General features: G+C 40.4%; 1 protein-coding gene across 1 annotated transcript; it reads right to left on the bottom strand.

Annotated features, from left to right (window-relative positions):
* Positions 1 to 6,985: 6,985 nt before the first annotated feature.
* gdap1l1 (ganglioside induced differentiation associated protein 1-like 1) lies at positions 6,986 to 19,499 on the bottom strand. Its single transcript, XM_088332820.1, has 6 exons — positions 19,233 to 19,499; positions 12,457 to 12,649; positions 10,512 to 10,685; positions 9,462 to 9,556; positions 7,966 to 8,080; positions 6,986 to 7,894 (listed from the first exon to the last, which is right to left on the bottom strand). Exons 1-6 carry the CDS (start codon positions 19,416 to 19,418, stop codon positions 7,551 to 7,553), a joined length of 1,107 nt encoding a protein of 368 aa, XP_088188946.1. The 5' UTR covers positions 19,419 to 19,499; the 3' UTR covers positions 6,986 to 7,550.
* Between the last annotated feature and the right edge of the window lie 1,324 nt (positions 19,500 to 20,823).

The following is a 20,823-nucleotide window of genomic DNA, read 5'->3' on the forward strand; positions in this document are numbered from 1 at the left end:
TAAGGCTGAGCGGTCTTTGTGGCTAAACTTTAGCCGACAGGTGCCCCTCACCTTTAACCGCTCTCCACCATAGGCTTTGAGTCTCTGTGTAGCTTGCTGCAGTGCTGTGCCTTTAAAAAGGCGATGGAATGGCATTGTGGCTTTCTGTATTTCTGCGTATGCTTGTTCGGTGTCTTTGCTGTGAGACCATCTATATCGAGTTCATGTTCATTACCACTTGCCTTCAGTGTGCATGGCTTTTGGGTGAGGCACCGGCACTGCCTTTGATCTGCATGCTTTAGCAAAATGCTTCATTTTTCTGCAATTTAGCCATTGCTTCCCTTTTGCTGGTTGTAAGTCATGTGGCATAAGTCATTGGCACTGTGTTGCCCCCACACCTGCTATAGACTTTGTTGGCAGTGTTTTCTTGTGAAGCGAATTTGTCTTTCTTTTTTGATTCATTCGGTAAGTTTGTCTCTTGTCAGGTCTCTTAGTGACAGCATGTACTGCTTCCACACCAGGCGCTCCGTGTCCAGCCCTCGCTCTCATCTGAGCCTGGGCTAACTCATAGGAACGTGCTATGGATGAGCAGCTTCTCCTTCACACGAGGTGAATTTGTGGCAAAAACAATGCGGTCTCTGACCATTTCATCACGGTTTGGGTAGCTGCAGTCTCTCACTAGTTGTTTGAGATCGATCACAAAATGTTCAATAGTCTCCCTGTGCCCCCGTGACTTCTCTTGAAAACGATATCTTGTGTAAATTGGGTTTGACTAGGGAGTGAGGTACGCTATGTACATATCGTAGTATGTCTTTAACTTTTTGGTGTCGTCCTCTGACAATGTTTATGTGTTAAATATCTCTCTTCCTTTTTCCCAGTCCCATAACAACAGTTAACTGCACTTATCCAGCTCGCGCTTCTCCCACAGGGGTCCGGAAAACATCAACTCGGCATGTTGTTGGAACCGGTGTTATGCCGAGAAATGCACCCCTGCCGAGATTTGCACCTGGTAGCTACTATAACCACTTTTACCTCGTTTTATCTCACTTTTATATCACTTTTAGGGAATGTAATGGCGAACATATAACCAAAACCACTTTGTCTTGCATTTGTTGTGAATGTAATGGAACGGTAATGCACACCATATATAAATCACTTTTGAGCATGTAACATGTTTATTTTGCCTTTTTTTACTCAAATCGCTCGTATTGAAACTGTTATGCACTCTACGATAAAGCTTATTATGCTAAAATGAACTGTCAAATCATCAACAGATAAACGGGAGACGAACGTGTTTTCTTCTCATCGCCAAACGAGACGTAACACGTCAATAATTGTATTTTACTTGAAAAAACAGATCATCCTGTGCCTAACATTGCCACAGCGACGGTGTCATTTTTTTTCTAGTACAAATGATCCAACGTCAACCTAATAAATGTAAATGATGCTGATGGGAGGGACCAGCCTGGTTGCAACAGCATGGTTGCCTGAAAATGCACCCCCCCATCTATCTCTGGCTATGAAGGTTTTGGTTATATGTTTGCCATTACATTCCCGAAAATTGATCTAAAAGTGAGATAAAACGAGGAAAAGTGGTCATAGTAGCGAGAGTGACGTGTGCGAACTCCCGCTACGGGATGCAAATTTCGGCAAGGGTGCATTTCTTGGCATAACACCGGCGCCACTCATCATCCCGCTTTTTAGAGGTGAGCCCTAACAAGGGATTGTCGAGAGCAGCGTCTGACAAGAACTGTGAACCTATTCATCCATCCATTATCTGCACCGCTTATCCTCAGTAGGGTCGCGGGGATGTTGGAGCCCATCCCAGCTATCTTTGGGCAGTGGGCAGGGGACACCGTGAACTGGTTGCCAGCCAGTCGCAGGGTACACGGAGACAGACCACTCACTCGCTCATTTACACTTAAGGATAATTTGGTCCGGCCAATTAACCTTACATGCATGTTTTTAGAATGTGGGAGAAAACCGGAGTGCCCGGAAGAAACCCACACAAGCACGGGATGAACATGCAAACTCCACACAGTAAGTAACTTCTTCTAAAAAAATGACACAGTTAATCCTCTTACTCTCGAATAATAAAGTTAATGAGTCTAAATCCACTGCGTGTATATGCAACATATGGGTGTCCTGGTAACATCGCACCAAAGTCACATGACATAGGGAACTCTGCGCCATCTGACTACAACGCATTATACTGTTTAATGCCAAATGTCACCGTATGTGCGTGCCATGTAATTCAAATTAAAATTCGATCTCGGCGTAGGACTTATACAAACTGCAATGATGGATTTCCCTTCCATTTACCAATCTTCTACTTAGTTCACTATCTATGTACCATGACATACTTGACCATTTTCCACCTTGATTACAGTAGCTCAGGTGGTAAAGCGCTCGTCTTAGGATCAAGAGGTCGCAGTGTAATATGTTGAAGTGTCCTTGGGCAAGACACTGAATCCCTAATGCCCCCTATAAGCAGGTAGTTGCCTTGCATAGCTGACGTTGCTATCGGTGTGGAATGGTGAAGTGTGAAGTACATTGTAAAGTGCTTTGGGAGGTCTTTATTGACTTGAAAAGCGCTATATGAATGCAGACCATTTCCATCATTTACACACGGTTGGCTATAACCACAGATATTTTGTTTGCAGGGTCTGACCAAGTGCTTGGAATCCTTTTTAAATTCTAAAGGAACAGTGTGTAATAATTAGTGCCTACTAGTGGTACAAAAACTTTCATTCTGTTAAAAAACTGATTTGAATTCTAGGCAAAATACATAAACTATCATACTAATGTGAATGTTATTTAAAAATATGGGTTAAGACATTTGTATGTCTTTTACACCTTGGAAACCCCTCTTAGGTCAGCGCCATCACTGGCCCTCGCTCATACCAGACAACACAGTGCCATCTAGTGGTCAAATATTACATACAAGCGCTTTAATGATGTGTTTTCAAGGATTGAAAAGTGCTTGTTTGTTGATGAAGTGCTTGTAAATATTTTAAATTGTTGCCATGTTTCTCAACAAGTCTGCTTAAAAATGATGCCGGTGCTCTCTGGTGGCTTTGCTTTTCCATTGCAATTATACTACCCTCGTGATTAGCAACAGCTAGCATTAGTTTGTGCAGCATTGTCCTATGAGCGTCATCGCCCCTATTTATCGCACCCAAAAAGACAGGTGCATGCTGCACCTAAACAGGGCAATCAAAAGTGTATTAGAGGAAGAATTACGCATCAATTATCATGGACGATTCGTCACATCCACTACACAGCATCAGCTCCGAACAGAAGAGCAACTTTAGTGACAGACTGCATTCACAGTCTTGTTCCACGGACAGACTGAGGAGATCATTTTTTCCTCATGCCATAAGGCTCTTTAACTCCACCCGGGGGAGTAAAAGCCCACATTAAACCCCACATTTGCATATTACCCTATTTTATTACAGTGTGTATTTTATGTAGCACTATTTAAATACTCTATATCAACACGTTACATTGGGTATTTATGTATTATATTCCTTTTACTTTATTATTATTTTATTTTCAACACAAGGATACTGCCGAAAGTGTGAATTTCCCTACGGGGATGAATAAAGTATTATCTATCTATTTATCTATCTATCTATATATAGGCCATGCGAAAGATTAAGGTAGCATTTCCCAGTGGAAAATCGTAACGGTAATAATTTCCTGCAATGGAAAATTTAAGCTACATAATACAGTCATTTTTACCCATATTAGGAGGGTTTTTCTCAAAAATATTTACACACATATTGTTCAGATCCACAAAAATATTCCCGTTTCATTAGAGATCTGAAAAATCATGTTCTGATAAATGACCACGCAAGATTAATAAACGAACATGTAAATTGCAGATATATTTGTGGCTCTGCAAAACACATGATTCAAACTGGATTTTTTTTCTTTTAATGACACTGGTGAAATTGGATAATTGGCTATGAAAGTCCTTAAAAAGTCCTTGAATTTGGCTATGAGAAAAGGTGTGCGAACCCTGTGTTTGATTTATCCATTGCTGTGTCCGTAAGTGGGGAATCCTCGCTTCGAACACAACGGCAACTGCTCCCGCCCATGCGAACCACACTGATTTTAATTTAAATGCTTCGCCTCGAAGCCCCACTTCACGTTTGGTGTGAACGCAGAGGTCGCAATGGAACAATACATGCAAAACCAATGACACTTATTTTTCTATCTATGCGGCCTCGTATCGTTCCGCGACACGGTGGTTGGAAACTGCTGCGTGACTGCTCTAGTCAGTAAAATAAAAAGGTACATGAAAATACTGTATGTAACAATCATGAAGCAGAAATAACAAACAACGAAAACAAAATCATCGCATAACAAACGCAAACCATGCAATGAACCTGTTTCTGTTTATTTGTCGTTGATGGAAACAGAATAAATTAAGGCTTATGAACAAATATCGTAAAAAGCACTATAAATAAATGCAGATATACATATATAAATATAAAAAAATAAAAGTATTGTGAGAGGACGGCCACAATCACAAAAAATATTTTCTCGAGTGTGTGAGACGCCGCAAGTTCCCGGTCGAGCGGCAATGAAAGCTGCAAAGTCTAATTAGTATCAAATATTAAAACTGACAAAAACAGGCACTCTTAAATGTTGGCCTTGATTGAAGCATATTTCTGAGACAATTTTACTGCCGCATTGTTTATCTTTGTGCTCATGGCGTGTTTTCAAGTAGTTACTCTTTAAGATGTTATGTCAGACACATGTATGCTACTTTTCAGCACAGTAACCATTTCTTACTAGCATTGAGCTAAACTAAATCATGACTTATGAGGTTTGGCTTTGCAGTTGTGACACGATTACACGAATCGTTTTATTTTGCTGTTAAGCATAACTAAAGTTGATATACAATCATTCAACTACATCAAATTGATTGTACACGTTTGTTGAAATCCTTAGAATTGTTGAATGTCTTTAATTTCTGTCATCCTTCATCGATGTGTCCAATTTTCTTACATAATTTTTTTAATGGTGAGATCTGTATTCGGCTTTCAAACTAATGAACTTTTTTGGAATAAAGTTGGTATAGAAATAAGAGCCTTTATTTTTTAAATTGTTTTGATGATTCTAACAGTTGCAAGCCGACTTGCCATAGAACACAGTTGTGTTTTTCGACCCCTTTTGAGCCAAGGCACACTTTTCATGGAAAAAGTTTAAAAATAATTATGTTCGTGTTTTTTCTTTTTAAACGTTGTCATTTTTGCCCGAATTGACAGTATAAAGTTTTATATTGTGTGGTCACCCTGGATCAGGAGGTAATTTTAATTCTTCATTTGGTTTAATATTTTTGCTAGAATTTCGAATTTTACTACTTTTTTCAACCTGTTTCTAGTTATATCCCATTATATTTTTCTGGAAACTTTCAAATATAGTACCTGCAATGAACAAAAAATTATCTGCCGGTGGAATAATTTTTTACTGTGTTCAATTTTTAAATGTATTTTCAATAAAAATAAGAAAATAATCATTAAAATCATCAAAATATTTTTTACTTAATTTTACATAGGTAATTATTTTTTGCAGTTGAATATTAAACAGCTTCATATTTCCTTATCCCTACCAACTAAACAACACATATTTTATATATATAAAAAAATATTTGTCATCGTTACTTGGCTGATCACTGGAAGAAGAAAAATACTGAACAATGGCAGTTTTTTTTTAAAAGATAAAATTGAGCAATTTCCTGCTTTACACTAGACAAGGTCTCACGGCACACTAGTGTGACCCAGCACACTGGTTGAAAAACACTGCCATAGATAGCAACAAACTAGCAGAATGATGACTTTTAGCTAGCAAAGGTTGCCATGTTCTGATTTCGCACAGCGGCACTCAACTTATTGCGCCAATTTCCAGTATAATTCTTTTTTATTTATTTTTTTATTTTCTGTGTTTGTTGACGTGTGGCTTCCCAAAATCCTTGATCATGACATGAATAATATCCAATGCAAATTAAATCTCCAGAGCCAGAAGTTGCTACGCATTAGTTTTCCTGATCATTATTGCCAACACAAAAACAAGAAATGATGTCTTGATTTCTGTTTTCTTTCTACTTTGTGCATTTTGTTTACATTTTATGGGCAACTAAAGAAACACAGAAGACGTAACCGGGTTGAATATTCAATGTTGTAAATTTTGTCTTTTAAAGTAAAATATGGATTTGGGGGGGGGGGGGGGGGGGGGGGGGGGGGGTTGGGCAAATTTGGGGGGAAAGAAAAAACATGCGTTAGTGTAGTTATTATAGGTGTGGTCTTATTGGAAATCAGTCATGGCCCAAGAAAAATGAATGAACTTAAAAAAATAATCTCACAAAATGAGAAGATTGTAATCTGAAATAAACTTAAAGAATATTTTTTACCGAATGAAACTAAAACTTTTTGATGACTATGTGCTTTTGGGGGAAAGGCGGGCAGGAGATGTAGTTGATGGGATTTTTTTTTTGTATTTTCCTAAATAATCGTTTTTTTACCAGTAAAACCATCAGAATATTTTTTTAAATAAATGACGAATACATTAAGTATGTCAGTTTTATGAAATAATTTATATCTATGTTAAAAGAAAAAAAATACCCTTATTAGAATATAACTTGATCTAAACAGTTGTTAAAAAATGTCATGTGATACTTTTGAAAATGTGTTTTACTTTAGCTCAAGCTTATAACTGTTATCACATTATTTACAGAACAAACTTTATTTTATTTTCTTCTTTTTCTTTCAGAAAATAACTAATAATTTGGTTTAAATGTAAAGGATTGGTATTTTTTTTATTGGGAATGTTGGGCTAAGAAATAGTTGTTTTTCCTCTACAGATTCATCAATACTTACATAAAAATAACCCGTGAGGACTTCATTTTCTAAGACAGTTCGATTTTTGGGCGAAAAAGCAGTAGTTTTACATGTGTGATGGCATTTTTTGTTTTGGTAAGAATTATTTGACACATAAGTTTAAACATGCATTTTTAATTATTTCAACCTTGAAGCAGGACTTTCTATCATTTTTTTGATGAGTACCGAAGACAATTTGTAACCTCCTGAAAGATGTACTTTGCGCTTCGGAGAACTTTTGAGACTCAATGTTTTATGAATGCAAATTTCTAGCTTAAATGTTTTGGGCACAAGGTCGAAAATGATCCACAGTCCTGCGGCCCAGTGCTTTTGGCAGTTATGAGTGATACGAGTTTTGGTGTGCGAAGCTCACTTAACCTCTGTGTATGTAACTGTGTACGACTGCATTGGCTTGATTGAAGTGCATAATTTTGTATAGGTGAAGCGGCGGCAAGCCTTGAAAAAAGGTCAAATGCAAGCAAAACCAGCTCGGTAGCGGCTGCGAGTACCCGAAAATGTGCACTCAACAATGTCTTGTCAAGGAATGTCTTCACTGTGTTTTTACTTGACCCGGTAAGTAGCGGACGGAGCTTCCTATGTCGAGCGCGGTTGCCCCGCAATCGTCAAACGTTACAGAAAAGTTCCGATATCACACCAATACAGACATTAAACACAGAGCATTCACTACATGTATTTCTTTTTTAAAAACCAGTAGGCAAAGTAGCCCATGCCGCCGAGGGAGCCCATGAGAAAGGAGGCCCCGAAGAAGGACGGCGGCTTCTTCTTGACCATCCGGAAGGCGTTGGGCAGCACCGCTGACAGCAGCGTTGTGTGGATATCGCCCAGGACCTTGCGGAAAGCGTAGCGTTTTTGCACGCGCAGGAAAAAGGACTGCAGGTTGGGCCGACTGCCGTCCTCCCAGTATTTCTTAGAAAGTCCTAAGAACTTGAGCCGGTGCAGCAAGGCCCCCAGGCAGATATCGGCCAGGGTAAAGTCAGGTCCGCAGAGCCACAAGTCGCTTTTTTGGTCTGCCGGGGGAGGAAAAAAAGCACAGTGCTGTTACGTTGCCCACACTTGTCGACGGAACAGACCTCGGTACCTTGGTACTCCAGTTTCCTTTTCTCCAGTTCGGCTTCCACTTGATCTAAAACCATGGCGAGCTCCCCCAGGATTTTCTTCAGGTAGTTGACGTTATCGTGGTCCAAGATCTTAGCCTGTCAAATTTGGAATTTTGAAAATTACATTTTAAGTGAATGACGCACTTTCAACAGCAACAAAAAATAGTATGTTGTCGGGCCTTTCTGCTAATGAAGGGTTGCATGGCACTGCACCCCTTGTTGTGCTGTGGGCTTAATGTTCGGTGTCATGTTGGGAAGAGCAAAGTTGGAAGAATGATTGAAATACGAGTGTGTTTTTACTCTAGCCAACCCCCACGAGAGGAAATGTCTTCGATAGGAAGATAGATTTTCAAAAGTTAAGCTGAGTATCCTTTTGCCACTTGGACGCACAGATAGCTACAGACAGGATGCCAAAAGGACTCAGGCCCACTGGGAGTATTGAAGTATCAATACAAGCTACAGACAGAACGTCAAAAAGAAAAAAAAAGCCACCCGTCTACCTATTTCCCTGATGGACAGAACCACACCCATCTCTCTAAACCTCCCCTAAAACTTTGTTATTGTGTGTTTATCAGTCAATATGTTTGTTTTAGATGAAATTAGAAGGGGAGACCTGGTGAAGTGCTTACACATTTTGCTTTCTCCTTACCCAATTTATAATCTTTTGTGCTAGTACTATCAAATTTGTACGCAGTACATGGTACCTTAATTTGTATTTTACAAGTTTAATATCAATGTTCGAGTCCTAGTAGCTCCAAAGGTCTGTGCCAGTCTCTCAAACAGAGATATAAACAGTAGCCAGTACTGGGAACCGTTGTAACACTGCTTATGGACACTTGTAACACTGTGATTTAATATTACGAATAAGCTTCAGATAGTCTAATATTAGAATAACTCTTTATTAAGTAGAAATATAAGACAAGAAGAGCATGGAGTAGAACAAAGTGCTTGTGTCTCATTAATCCCTCTGTATGGACAGCATTGATAATCATTCTGACAAGCGGTTGTGGCAAATGTACAATGTACCATCTTGAGCAAATTGCAATCAAAACACTGTGCCCACTTTTCTTTTTCTTTTGTTTGCCCTTGCATTTGTCTACACAGACTATACAGAAGTTGTCATTTTTGGATGTGTTAAAACTATCAGATATCATTAATCTAACATTTCCCTATGTGGTTGTCAGCTAGCATGAAAAACAAACAAACCACATAGTATTGAAGCCAAAAATGTGGACATTACAGCCATGTGCCAGAAATTTGTCAATCTTTAGCACATTTGACATGAAAATAAAAACAGCGAGAAAGAAAAGGTTTGAAATCTTAATCGAGAATGTTTTTATTGACCATACATTTAAGACTATGTCATGCAGACTTCAAACATCTTGTGTGAGGTAACTCATCCTACCGCTATGTCCTTCTAAACGCTAAGAAAAAAACACTAAAGTCATCAGAGGCAAAGTGGATGTACTGAACTGACCATTAGCTTCTTCTGCTTGGACAGGTAAGGTTCCATCAGTTGGGGTTCCTCGTGGTCCAACTTCATTAGCTCTGTCGTTGCATTGACCAAATGTCCTGCAGACAAAAATGCACAAGATGTAAAAGAATGGAGTAGCGTGACGTCACGGTGATATATTAAGTTTATTTAGCTTGTGTGGATTTACTTTTTGAAAATGAGGTACTACTTCATGTGTTCGCAATAGAGAAAACATGTTCTTGTATATAAATATGTAAAAACACGACTTAAATGTGTCAGAAAAAAACAAATCCTAAACTAAGCTATACAACTAAAAATAAAATATTTTTTCACCTTGTTTTGCATCAACCAAAAAGTCTATCGCCAATTTGTAGGCAGCATTAGTACTGTACTGTTCAGAAAACAAAACATTAATTAAATAGAGGCGGGGATATACAGTCAATGGAGGCACATGTGGCTGTGCCTCACCTCTCATGAAATATAAAAATGTATCAAATGGTAATTTATTTAACATCACAATTTTTTTATATACAATTAGCATGTAACTTTTTACTGTGCAGAGCATCAGAAGATGCGGAGTGAGGCACACAATACTTTGCCTCATGGCAGAGGGATTCTTATTTGGCGTGTAATTCAGCCCCAAACAATAGAACAAGTGATACAGTAGAATTAGCAACTCAAGACATCCAGTATTTTTGTCCTTGATACATGGACGTTTTACTCATAATGGAGGATTGCCTACCTATTGATGCTTTAATCCAAAAGGAACATTGCGTAGACGTCATTTATAAATTAAGGTAAGACAATAAAACAGGCTGAGAAAATCGCATGGTCACGTTCAACTGCAGGGCGAACTTTGGGTAGGATTGTTTCCTGTGACCCATTACTACCAGCTTACTTCAAGAAACAAGTGCAAGTTTCCCCAATGTGTATTTCTAACAACATATTTATACACTGACTTTTAATTTTAAAAATAACTCAATGAAAAAAAACAGAGTCCCCCTCCCCTTGGCAAGAGATCCTCATCACTATCATGGAGTCGGCTTGACTTACGACGTATCTCAGCAGTGGCGTACTTTGGGATCATAGAGTCGGTGGTGAGCTCAGGATGGAGGATGCAGCCGTGCGTGTACGCGTCCATGGGGAGGCTGTCCAGGAGCCTGCGGTACTGCTGCACTCGCTCACCGAGCGCCGAGTCTGCCGGCGGTATCAGCTGGGCCACCGCTTCTGCCCGTAACAGAGCAAGAAACAATGTTGAGGAAATGCAGGAAAGGGACATGTGAGGCCCAGGTACGAGTTCCAAAAAGATGAAGGCCAACCACTTTGCAATTATCAGGTTAAATACTGGCTAAACTTGCTCCACTTTTCTGAAACAGTTTTAGCTTTGGGTAAACAGATCTTAGGGTTCTATGCATAACACCAATGAGCGTCTGTGTTTTTTTCCAAAAGTATTTTCTTGCAAAAATAACACGTGTCCTTCATCTTTGGTTTTGAATACTGTAATCCCTCGCTACTTTATGCTTCGAACTTTGCAGCCTCGGGCATTGTGGGTTGAGAAATATTCCGCGATTCATAATCCCCAATCAGATATTGCTGCAAGCAGGGCCCGGCAGAGCTCATTTTCATAAGGGCTGGTGGCTCTTTTTTTGGGGAAATGCTGTGCACCAAAAAGTGAACTTATTCGTTCAGTCGCGGTCAATTATCCCTGATGACACGTTGCTGCCAGCAGGGACTAGTTAAAAAAAAAACTTTGTTGGATCGGCAATTATTTTTCGGCGTAAATCAGTAACGCCCCAAATGAACTGCCCTCGTGCGTCCGCTATCCATTATCTCCAATCATGTTTTGCTGTGACTGGAGCCAGCAGAAGGCACTTTTTTACCCCCCCAAAAAAACCCTAAAAATGCGCAGTTTTGGTGAGCCATTATTCCCTGGTGACTATTACAGAGCGCATACGCAGGCTTCTTTTTTTTGAAAGGGCTGATTAAAATTGCCATTTTGGTCTGCCTAAAATGAACTGCTCAGTTTTGGGCCCATTCCATTATCCCGAGTGGACCATTGCTGAGAGCGACAGCCGAATGACAACATTTGCATATTGCATTGCGACCACACCCAACAACAACAAATTTGGACTTAAACTGACCAGCTTCTAGGAATACCAAAAAAATAATCTGTAGTGTTTTCACACAAACTTGAAATTTGGAGGAACTTTTTATTTTCTCTCATTTTTCTGGCTTCTGTTTTAGACAAAAACCCTAAACCCCTAACCCCCTAATCCTTAACTTCTACAGAGCCGCAGTGGAGAGCATTCTGACATATGGCATCACATGTGATATTCTGGGAGGGCGACAGCAATCAGAAAAAAACACAACTTTTTTTATTGCATTAATGCTCTTATGTATTTACAACTTAGACCAGTTTTAAAGTACTACCTTGTAAGTACATTTGCCTATTTATCCTAACACTCTTTTTATATTATTTTTCTCTTTCAAGCCTTTTTACATGTTTATTTTGGCTTGTCACATCTAAACTCTTTGTAGACAATGTTCACAATGTTGTTATCAATTACAATGAAGACAATTCTTATTCTTAACACTAAAACCTAACCCTTAACTCCAACCATTAAGTACAATTGTCAAGCAGATTATGCAACAGCACAATGGTTGAATAGACAATAATATAACACAGGCCTCCCAGCTTCCCCTTTTCTCAATAAAGTAGAAAATATGAGTTGGCAGTGGTTATGGTTTGCACAGTTATCCATCATTCCATCCATTTTATGTATCATTTCCTATCATAAAGGCTCCAGAAGAACTAGATCGTTTTCAAACAATTTCATGTCCTTGAAAGGAAAGCTATGCTCCCCTGAAGTCAAACAGTTTTAGCCTTGTTGGTAAAAGAACAATCGTTTTGAACCCGGCCCCTCTGAATCCGCCTAGTGGCAGTTTCCCTGACAACACGCCAAAGTTTCTTTTTCCAAACATATGCCCAAAGTCTCACCTCCCACAAAGTTGATCTCCAGGTAGTCGATGATTTGGTTATAGTCGCTGATGATGTTGTCACCGTGAAGGAAGACGGGGACCTCCTCGCCCAGGTTGAGCCTCATGAACCAAGGCTCCTTGTGCTCTTGCAGGGGCAGGCTAACGTCACGCTCCTCACACACCAGGCCCTTCTCGCTGATCACTAAGCGTACCTGCAAGAAGCACCTTTTTATCATGAGAAGGCAAACATAGCTCGCCGAAAGACAATGAAATGCTCGCACCAAGCCAACCTTTTGCATTTTGTTACATGTCACTTGAACTACAATGACGCCTTGAGATGGGTAACTTGACATCCGTTTTTTTTTATCTCGGAAACAACTTTTAATTTGTTTTTTCACTTTACCAGTTTGCTGCGTGATTTCCTGGGAAGTCTAAGGCAGGGGGGTCCAACCTTTTTGAAGGAGAGAGCTACTTCTTGTTTCTAATTTGCGCAGAGGACACTCAGTTTGAAATGCATTCCTAAAATAACAATTTATCATGTTTTTACTATGTTTCTACAATGTTTTTACAAGTTATAAAGTATTACTATACTATTACCAGGAATTAGGTAAGTCATTTAATGTATGTTTCTTTGCTACTGTGCTGCCGAGTTATGAGGTTGCCAAGGCATCATTTTGTCTACTTTATTGCGCTTGTTACTCAACACTAGGTTAATTAATGGAAGTATGGTTCAGTAGAGCTACCACAGCCTCCCCGTGTGAAGTTTGCATGTTCTCAACCAGTTCAGGGTGTCCTTTGCCCACTGCCCGAAGATGACTGGGATGGGCTCCAGCACCCCCGCGACCCTACTGAGGATAAGCGGTGATAATGGATGGATGGAGAGATGGCTGGATCAAGAGACTCAGTTAACCACTAAAAAATGTAATTTTGCGAGAAAATCACAATGACCCAGCACTAGTGAGCTATTTTCAGAACATGTCCATGGGCACCTCAGTTGTCATCAGGGGGCACACTGGTGCCTGTGGGCACCACTTTGGAAACCGCTGGTCTAGGGTGTGCCCTGCCCAAAGTTGGCAGGAATTTGCTCCAGCAACCCTGCGACAATAGAGGATAAGCAACTAATAATTTATTTCAATAAATTAATTACTATAGCTGTGCGGTCCATGTATGCCCGGTGCCAGAGTCTGGTCTGCATTGACAGCGGTAAGTCGTATTCGTTTCTGGTGGGAGTTGGACTCCGCCAGGGCTGCCCTTTGTCACAGATTCTGTTCATAACTGTTATGGACAGGATTTCTAGGCGCAGCCTTGGTGGGTAAGGATCCCGGTTTGGGGGCCTCAGCATTGCATCACTGCTTTTTGCAGATGATGTGGTGTTGTTGGCTTCTTTAGGCCGTCATCTTCAGCTCTCACTGGAGCGATTCGCAGCCGAGTGTAAAGCGGCCGGTAGGAGGATCAGCCCCTCTAAGTGCCAGACTATGGTACTCAGTCGGAAATGGGTGGCATTCTCCCTCTGGGTTGCGGATGAGATCTTGCCACAAGTAGAGGAGTTCAAGTATCTTCTTGAGGTCTTGTTCACGAGTGAGGGTAGGATGAAACGAGAGCTCGACAGACGGGTCGGTGCAGCATCTGCCATCATGCGGACCCTGTACCGGTCTGTTGTGGTGAAGAGGGAGCTGAGCCGAAAGGCAACGCTCTATCTACCGGTCGATCTACGTTCCTACACCCACCTATGGTCATGAACTGTGGGTCATGACCGAAAGAATACAATCTCTGATACAAGTGGCTGAAATAATTTTCCTCTGCAGCTGTCCCTTAGAGATAAGGTGAGAAGCTCAGTCATCTGGGAGGGACTCTATCTAGAACCACTGCTCCTCCACATTAAGTGGAGCCTGTTGAGGTGGCTTGGGCATTTGATTAGGATGTCCAACCGGCAGGAGGCCTTGGGGACGACCCAGGACACGCTGGAGAGAACATGTCTTTAGGCTGGCCTGGGAACGCCTCGGGATCCCTTCGGATGAGCTGGAGGAAGTGGCTAGGGATAGGGATGTCTGGGCTTTCCTGTTAAGGCTGCTGCCCTGGAGAGCAGAAGATAATGGATGGATGCATGGAATTACTTTACGAATATTATAATTGATACAACCAGGTAGCTTTTCATCCAAAAACAATGCAGGCCTGCATGGACAAATCAACACCAAACCACAAATGTTGTCATGGCATAGTTGAACAGAAATGGTAAAGCAATGACATGTATTCTTTATACAAAGCATAGAAGGCCATGGACACCAAAATTGATTCTTTTTTTTTTTTTTTTAAATCCGTTTGAGGGTTTGCAAACAATTTGTAAATCAAGGCATTGGTGGAAATCCAAGATAACACCGTAGCTTCAGGGACAAACCCACAGTCCATTGAGTGCATCAAAGTTTGAAAATCAATTTGGGATGACAATTCTTATTTTGTTGTCCTTCACACAGCTGTCACTGCCTGCTGATGTAGGCGAAGGGTGGAAAATTAAGGCCCGCGAGCCACATTTGGCCCGCTGAGCCCTTTAGTTTGGCCCACCCAATGAAAATGGTGAATGTGTATGATGGTGAAAAGTACTAATAAAATATATTTCGCAGCCACTCTTGTTCCTTGGTTTTTTTTCATTTTCTATTTCATTTATGAAAGTATTTGTCATGCAAAAACACTTTTTTAATGCAAATGATTGAATATAGTGCTTTAAAAAGCGACAAAGTATGTTACTTTTCTTTCATTCGGAGTGTTTCAAAACCTATGTTGTGAAATTCATTGATTCATAATAAATATAAAATAAAATAAATATGCACATTTAGATGTATGCATGTATATTAAATGCTAATAAGATAAATTGGATGGACCTACATTAACTTTTTATCTTCTAAGTATATGATTTGAGACTAGATAAGCCGATAAAAAAAATCTAATCAATGAATATCATTTTTTTCTTCTTGGCCTCGCCCTTCTGCTAATATTTTTGAACCAAAAGGTTTGCCTACACCCAGGTGAGCCCCTTCTCATGAATTCCATTCCTTTTATTTTCAAATGGGGTTAAAAATAAAAACGGGACTTATTATCATGATGTATTGTTCTAATTAAGCTGAAAACTGAACTCTTAACATCAACTGGATCAGTGATAAGACTGAATGAGATTTTTGCTCCGTACAGCAAAACTGCCACATTCACATTACACTTTATTACGTAATTGTGTTAGTCACACATCATCATGCCACATGGTTCACTTGCTCAGATGGCACACAATAAACCTTCACTCTTTTTTCATGGTTTCTACAGGAAACAATTCAAATCTGCAAAAGTAAATAGAAATGCAAAGAAATCAGATCTGCCTTTTTTTGATGAAACCAAATGCACAAGATCTTTTTGGAGCAAATAAATGGAGTTCACAAAATCAGGAAGAAATAAAACAAGACTATTAAATATACTTTGCAAAATATTCTAAAGAAATGAACATAAACCACCTTTAGAATGTAGAGACTACATTTTGTATGGATTCATAAACCAAATCCATTTAGCAAATCTACAACACTTGAAGTTGCCCCATCAAGATAAACAATTTTAAGAAAAATGGTGCTGTTTGGTCAAATTGAGTCTCTGTAATATGTATTCTTCCTTGTGCTTTTAATTACTCGTTTCCGGTCGCACTAAACAATACAGCGACACCTAGCGGTCAGGAAATACAAACTGTCCCTTGAAACATAGTTCAGTGTTCCCGATTGTGATAGTCTTAGAACCCCGGCATTATAAAAATATAGGTTGACTTTTTTTTTCCTGGGGTGGGGCGTTTGATGTCTTTAAAGGGACAGTATTTATTATTTAGCACATTGTAGTGGTTAAAAAAACAAAACAATCATATAAAAAAGCAACCCGTCAAATAAATAGCATTTATTTTAAAAACATGTGCCCACATAAAGGGAACTGACATCATTGTTGGCCACTTTGCTGCTACGGGTACCCAAAAAACTCAAAAAGGCAATTGTGAGTTTTCCAGGAAATTTGATTTCTGACTAGCATGTTTTACTGATTGACTGATCCTATCTTAACTCTACTAATAATTAAAACCTGGTAAAAACATAGTAACAACATTGCCATATTACAAAAAGTTTCATTTTAGAAGTTCATATCAAACTGGTAGCCCATCGTGTCAATTATTTACAAAAAGAAGCTCTCAGGTTCAAAAAGGTCTGTGACCCCTCACTACACCATACAGCAACATCTAGAGGTCAAATAATACACACTTTGTGAGTTTGAGCACTTGTTTATGGTCGCATAACACAATGCAACATAAACTGGTTAGATAATAAACACCGTCCCTTTAATATTAAAGTTTAGTCTGCATTGCCGGCAGTAAGTCGGATTCGTTTTTCAGTGGGAGTTGGACTCCACTAAGGCTGCCCTTTGTCACAGTTCTGTTTAGAACTTATATGGACAGAATTTTTAGGCGCAGTCTTGGCAGGGAATAGATTTGGTTTGTGTGCCTTAGCATCTCTGCTTTTTGCAGACGATGTGGTGCTGTCACCTCTCACTGGAGCGGTTTGCAGCCGAGTGTGAAGAGGCCGGGATTAAGTTCAGAACCTCCCAGTCCGAAACCATGGTCCTCAGCCGGAAAAGGGTGGCATGCTTTGTCCGGGTTGGGGATGAGATCCTGCCCCAAGTGGAGGATTTGAGTATCTTGTGGTTTTGTTCATGAGTGAGGGTAGAATGGAACGGTAGTTTAACAGACGGATCGGTGCGTCTGCCGTCATGCGGACCCTGTACCGGTCCATCGTGGTGAAGAAGGAGCTGAGCCAGAAGGCAAAGCACTCGATTTAGCGGTCGATCTACATTTTTACCCTCACCTATGGTCGTGAACTGTGGGTCATGACCAAAAGAACAAGATCCCAGTTACATCCAGCTTAAATGAGTTTCCTCCGCAGAGTGACTGGGTTCTCCCTTAGAAATCGGGTGAGAAGCTCGGCCATCCGGGAAGGACTCAGTGTAAAGCCGCTAATCCTTCGCATTGACAGGAGCCAGTTAAGGTGGGTCGGGCATCTGATAAGGATGCCCCCCGGACACCCCCAACGGGAGGTGTTCCGGACATGTTCCACCCCCACCAGACCTCAGGGACGACCAAGGACACACTGGAAAGACTACGTCTCTAGACTAGCTTGGATGTGCTGGATGAAGTGGCTGGGGATAGGGACAGGGTTCCTAGAGCTTAGGCAATCTTATTTAAAGACTTTCTAAGACTTTTTTTAATGCTCTTTAAAATCAAATCTAAGTCCAAGTTGCCGTCAAAAGCACAATTGAAACAAACAGAACAAAAAAATATTTTTTTTGCACACATGACATTATGCCCTGTACACATTACCTGGCACAGCTTTTAACTGAGGCGAAAAACGTTTGTTGGACAGACACATCTCATTAAATTGACACTTTCATATGGTCCAAAGTAAATGGAGTAAGTTTACAAAGAGCTTTTAAAGTCACTGAAGACCTCCTCAAGTGCTTTACAATTTACTTCATACTTTACACACACACACACACACTCACACAAAGATAGCGGAGTCAGCCATGCAAAGTAAAAAAGTAAATAAAGTAAAGGTCTCTGTCCGAAGGTTCTATGTGCATTGTGGGTAGACCTAAGAAATGAGTCTGCTGTAAAGGCCCGACTAAAACCACCTCAGTGTTTTGATTGTTTCCTTCAATTGATATATGTTATAAATGGTTTTAGTGCAAACTAATGAAAATGTTAACATTTTAAGACTTGTAAATAAGATAGAAGGAATTTTAATGCCAATTAAGGCCTTCATTTTAGGAGATTGCAGGTTCGATTCCCGGCTCCGTGTCATATGTCGAAGTGTCCTTGGGCAAGACACTGAATCCCTAATGCCCCCAATAAGCAGGTAGGCGCCTTGCATGGCCGCTATTGGTGTGTGAGTGTGTGTGTGTGTAAGTGTGAAGCACATTGTAAAGCGCTTTGGGAGGTCTTCTTTGACTTAAAAAGCGCTATTTAAATGCAGACCATTTACCATTTACCAATAATTAATTCAATGCATTTTAAGACTTTTCAAGGATCTGTGGGAACCCTGAGGGAGGTCTGGGCTTCTCTGCTGAGGCTGCTGCCCTCGCAACCAGACTCTGAATAAGCGAAATAAAATGGATGAATGGTAGGATTCAAGTGGGGGCCCCAAAATGTCATCGTAAGGGCCACAATTGGCCCAAGGGCCGCAAGTTTAATACCTCTGATCTGATTGAAATGAAACATCAGTAAAAAGGGGTAAACACAAACAAACTAAAACATATTTAAGTGGGATGAATTGCCTCAAAGTTTGTATCTGAGAATTTAAAGGGCAGACATTTGAAAAGTGTATAAAACAGGTAAATGTGCTTTGTCACTTGCAATGGTTTGCAGCCGCCCAGGGGGTGACACAAGCAGCATGACAAGCACAAGCCACGCTTGCCAAAAACAAAATAAAACAAAAAAACTCCACCTTTTGCGCTCACCTCACGTGTGGCCACACATCGTCCATTTGCACGACATCATGTGAATCAATAATGCATTCTGTCATGGGTCACAGCAATTCAAGTCAAGCCCATGCCTTGCCTGACAGTCAACATCGAAGCAAATAAGCGCTCCACTGCAGCAGCAAAACAATGTCATAAAAAAGCCTTCATCTGTGTGCACATGCATTTACACACACACACACACACAAAATCCACAATGAAACCCATTAAAGACATAAGCAGCCGAGAGATGCATCCATTTTTGTGCTAGCTTACCTTTTGCGAGGCGAACGACTGCGTCCAGTGGTAGAGGACCAGGCGGTCTTTGTTGGGCGTTTTGAGTTCGGCAGCTCTCGGTTCGTCGTCGCACTGCTCACCTTCCGTGGCTTTTCCGTCCTCCTCCATGGCCGAAATGGGCCACCAGCCGCACTTGGCGGGGGGGACGTGGTTGGAAGACGCCATGACGGAGCGGTTTCAGCCTGCCGACTGGCGAGTAGTGGTGAGTCGATCGCGAGCGAAACGGCTCTAGGACCCGGCTATTGGAAGTGAGCTGAGAGAGAGGACTCCCCATATCTTTCTCTCTGTTTCGCTTGCTTTCCTTTTTCCTTTCTCCTTCTCTGCCCAACCTCTCTCACTCTCCTTATATCTATATTTTTCTCTCTCATTCAATTCCATTTAGTATTTTTCTATTTTATTCATTCTTTCTTTCTCTCTTATTCATTCTCTCTCTCTTTCTCTCTCTCTCTCTCTCTCTCTCTCTCTTTCTCTCTCTCTCTCTCTTTCAAAGGCGTCATCTCTACATTTTCAAAATGAATTAATTTGGTGCATAACCTTTTATTATTTTTGGTAATATATAATTAAATACTCAAACAAATCTGAAGAACCATTTGGAAGCCGAAAGAGTCGGCTCTTATCAGTAAGCAGAGCCGAAAGACCCGGTTCTTTAAAAATAACTGAAATTCCCATCACGTATTGCCAGGAGAGCGCCATCCTGAGAAGGGGAAGGTGAGAGGGTGGTTGCATGGCGAGAGGATGGAGGTAAGGGGAAGGCTGAGGACCCTGCAGGGGAGGAGGGCATCACCTGATGAACAGCTCCGGTGCTGAAACAACAAATGAAAAAAGAAAACATTTCCATTTTATATGTTGACGGCACAATACTTGCTGGAAAAAAATACTAAAGGGAAATGTTGGAATAAACGTGTTTTCAGATAGACATCGATTCGATTTATCCTGGGTGTTTTCATTAATTCATATATTAAAAGATACAGAGGGAACATATGCAGTTTTAATATTATCCAACAGAGGGCGTCAAATACCTTGGCCTTTTCCTTGAAATTGTATTCTCACGCTTACCGCGTTAGACCTCAGATTTATACCTAGTTGGGTAAAACTATCCAAATCTTTCAGTACATGTGGACGGAGTGAAAAAAATCCAAAAGAAAATGCCTGCTCATTATGGATGCACTCAACACTGTACCAGAGAGTCCCCGGAAAGCTGAAATAAGCTTTCATAGGTTAAAATGTTTTGGGCTATATTAATTTTATTATTTAATTTTGTTGAGCGCTTCAGTCGCGCCAGTACCTCTTGGATTACATAGTCTTATGTTTTCAAAAATAAGGCTGCACCACATTGCCAGACTCAAGGTCTTTGATTTGCAAGGTGGAAGTAAGAGAAAAACATCTCCTAAAACGCTCGTCTTTCATCGTTTCTAGGACAGTTTTATAGTTCGCCTTCGTGTGGCAAGTGGCCATACTGTATACGGTCACTTCAGTAGACATTAAAATTAGATGAACAACTTCCTTTTTCTTATATATATATATATATATATATATATATATATATATATATATATATATATATATATAT

The sequence above is a fragment of the Urocampus carinirostris genome, chromosome 3 (assembly GCF_059441175.1).
Source record: "Urocampus carinirostris isolate Australia breed hairy pipefish chromosome 3, RoL_Ucar_1.0, whole genome shotgun sequence".
In the NCBI taxonomy this organism is placed as follows: Eukaryota; Metazoa; Chordata; class Actinopteri; order Syngnathiformes; family Syngnathidae; genus Urocampus; species Urocampus carinirostris.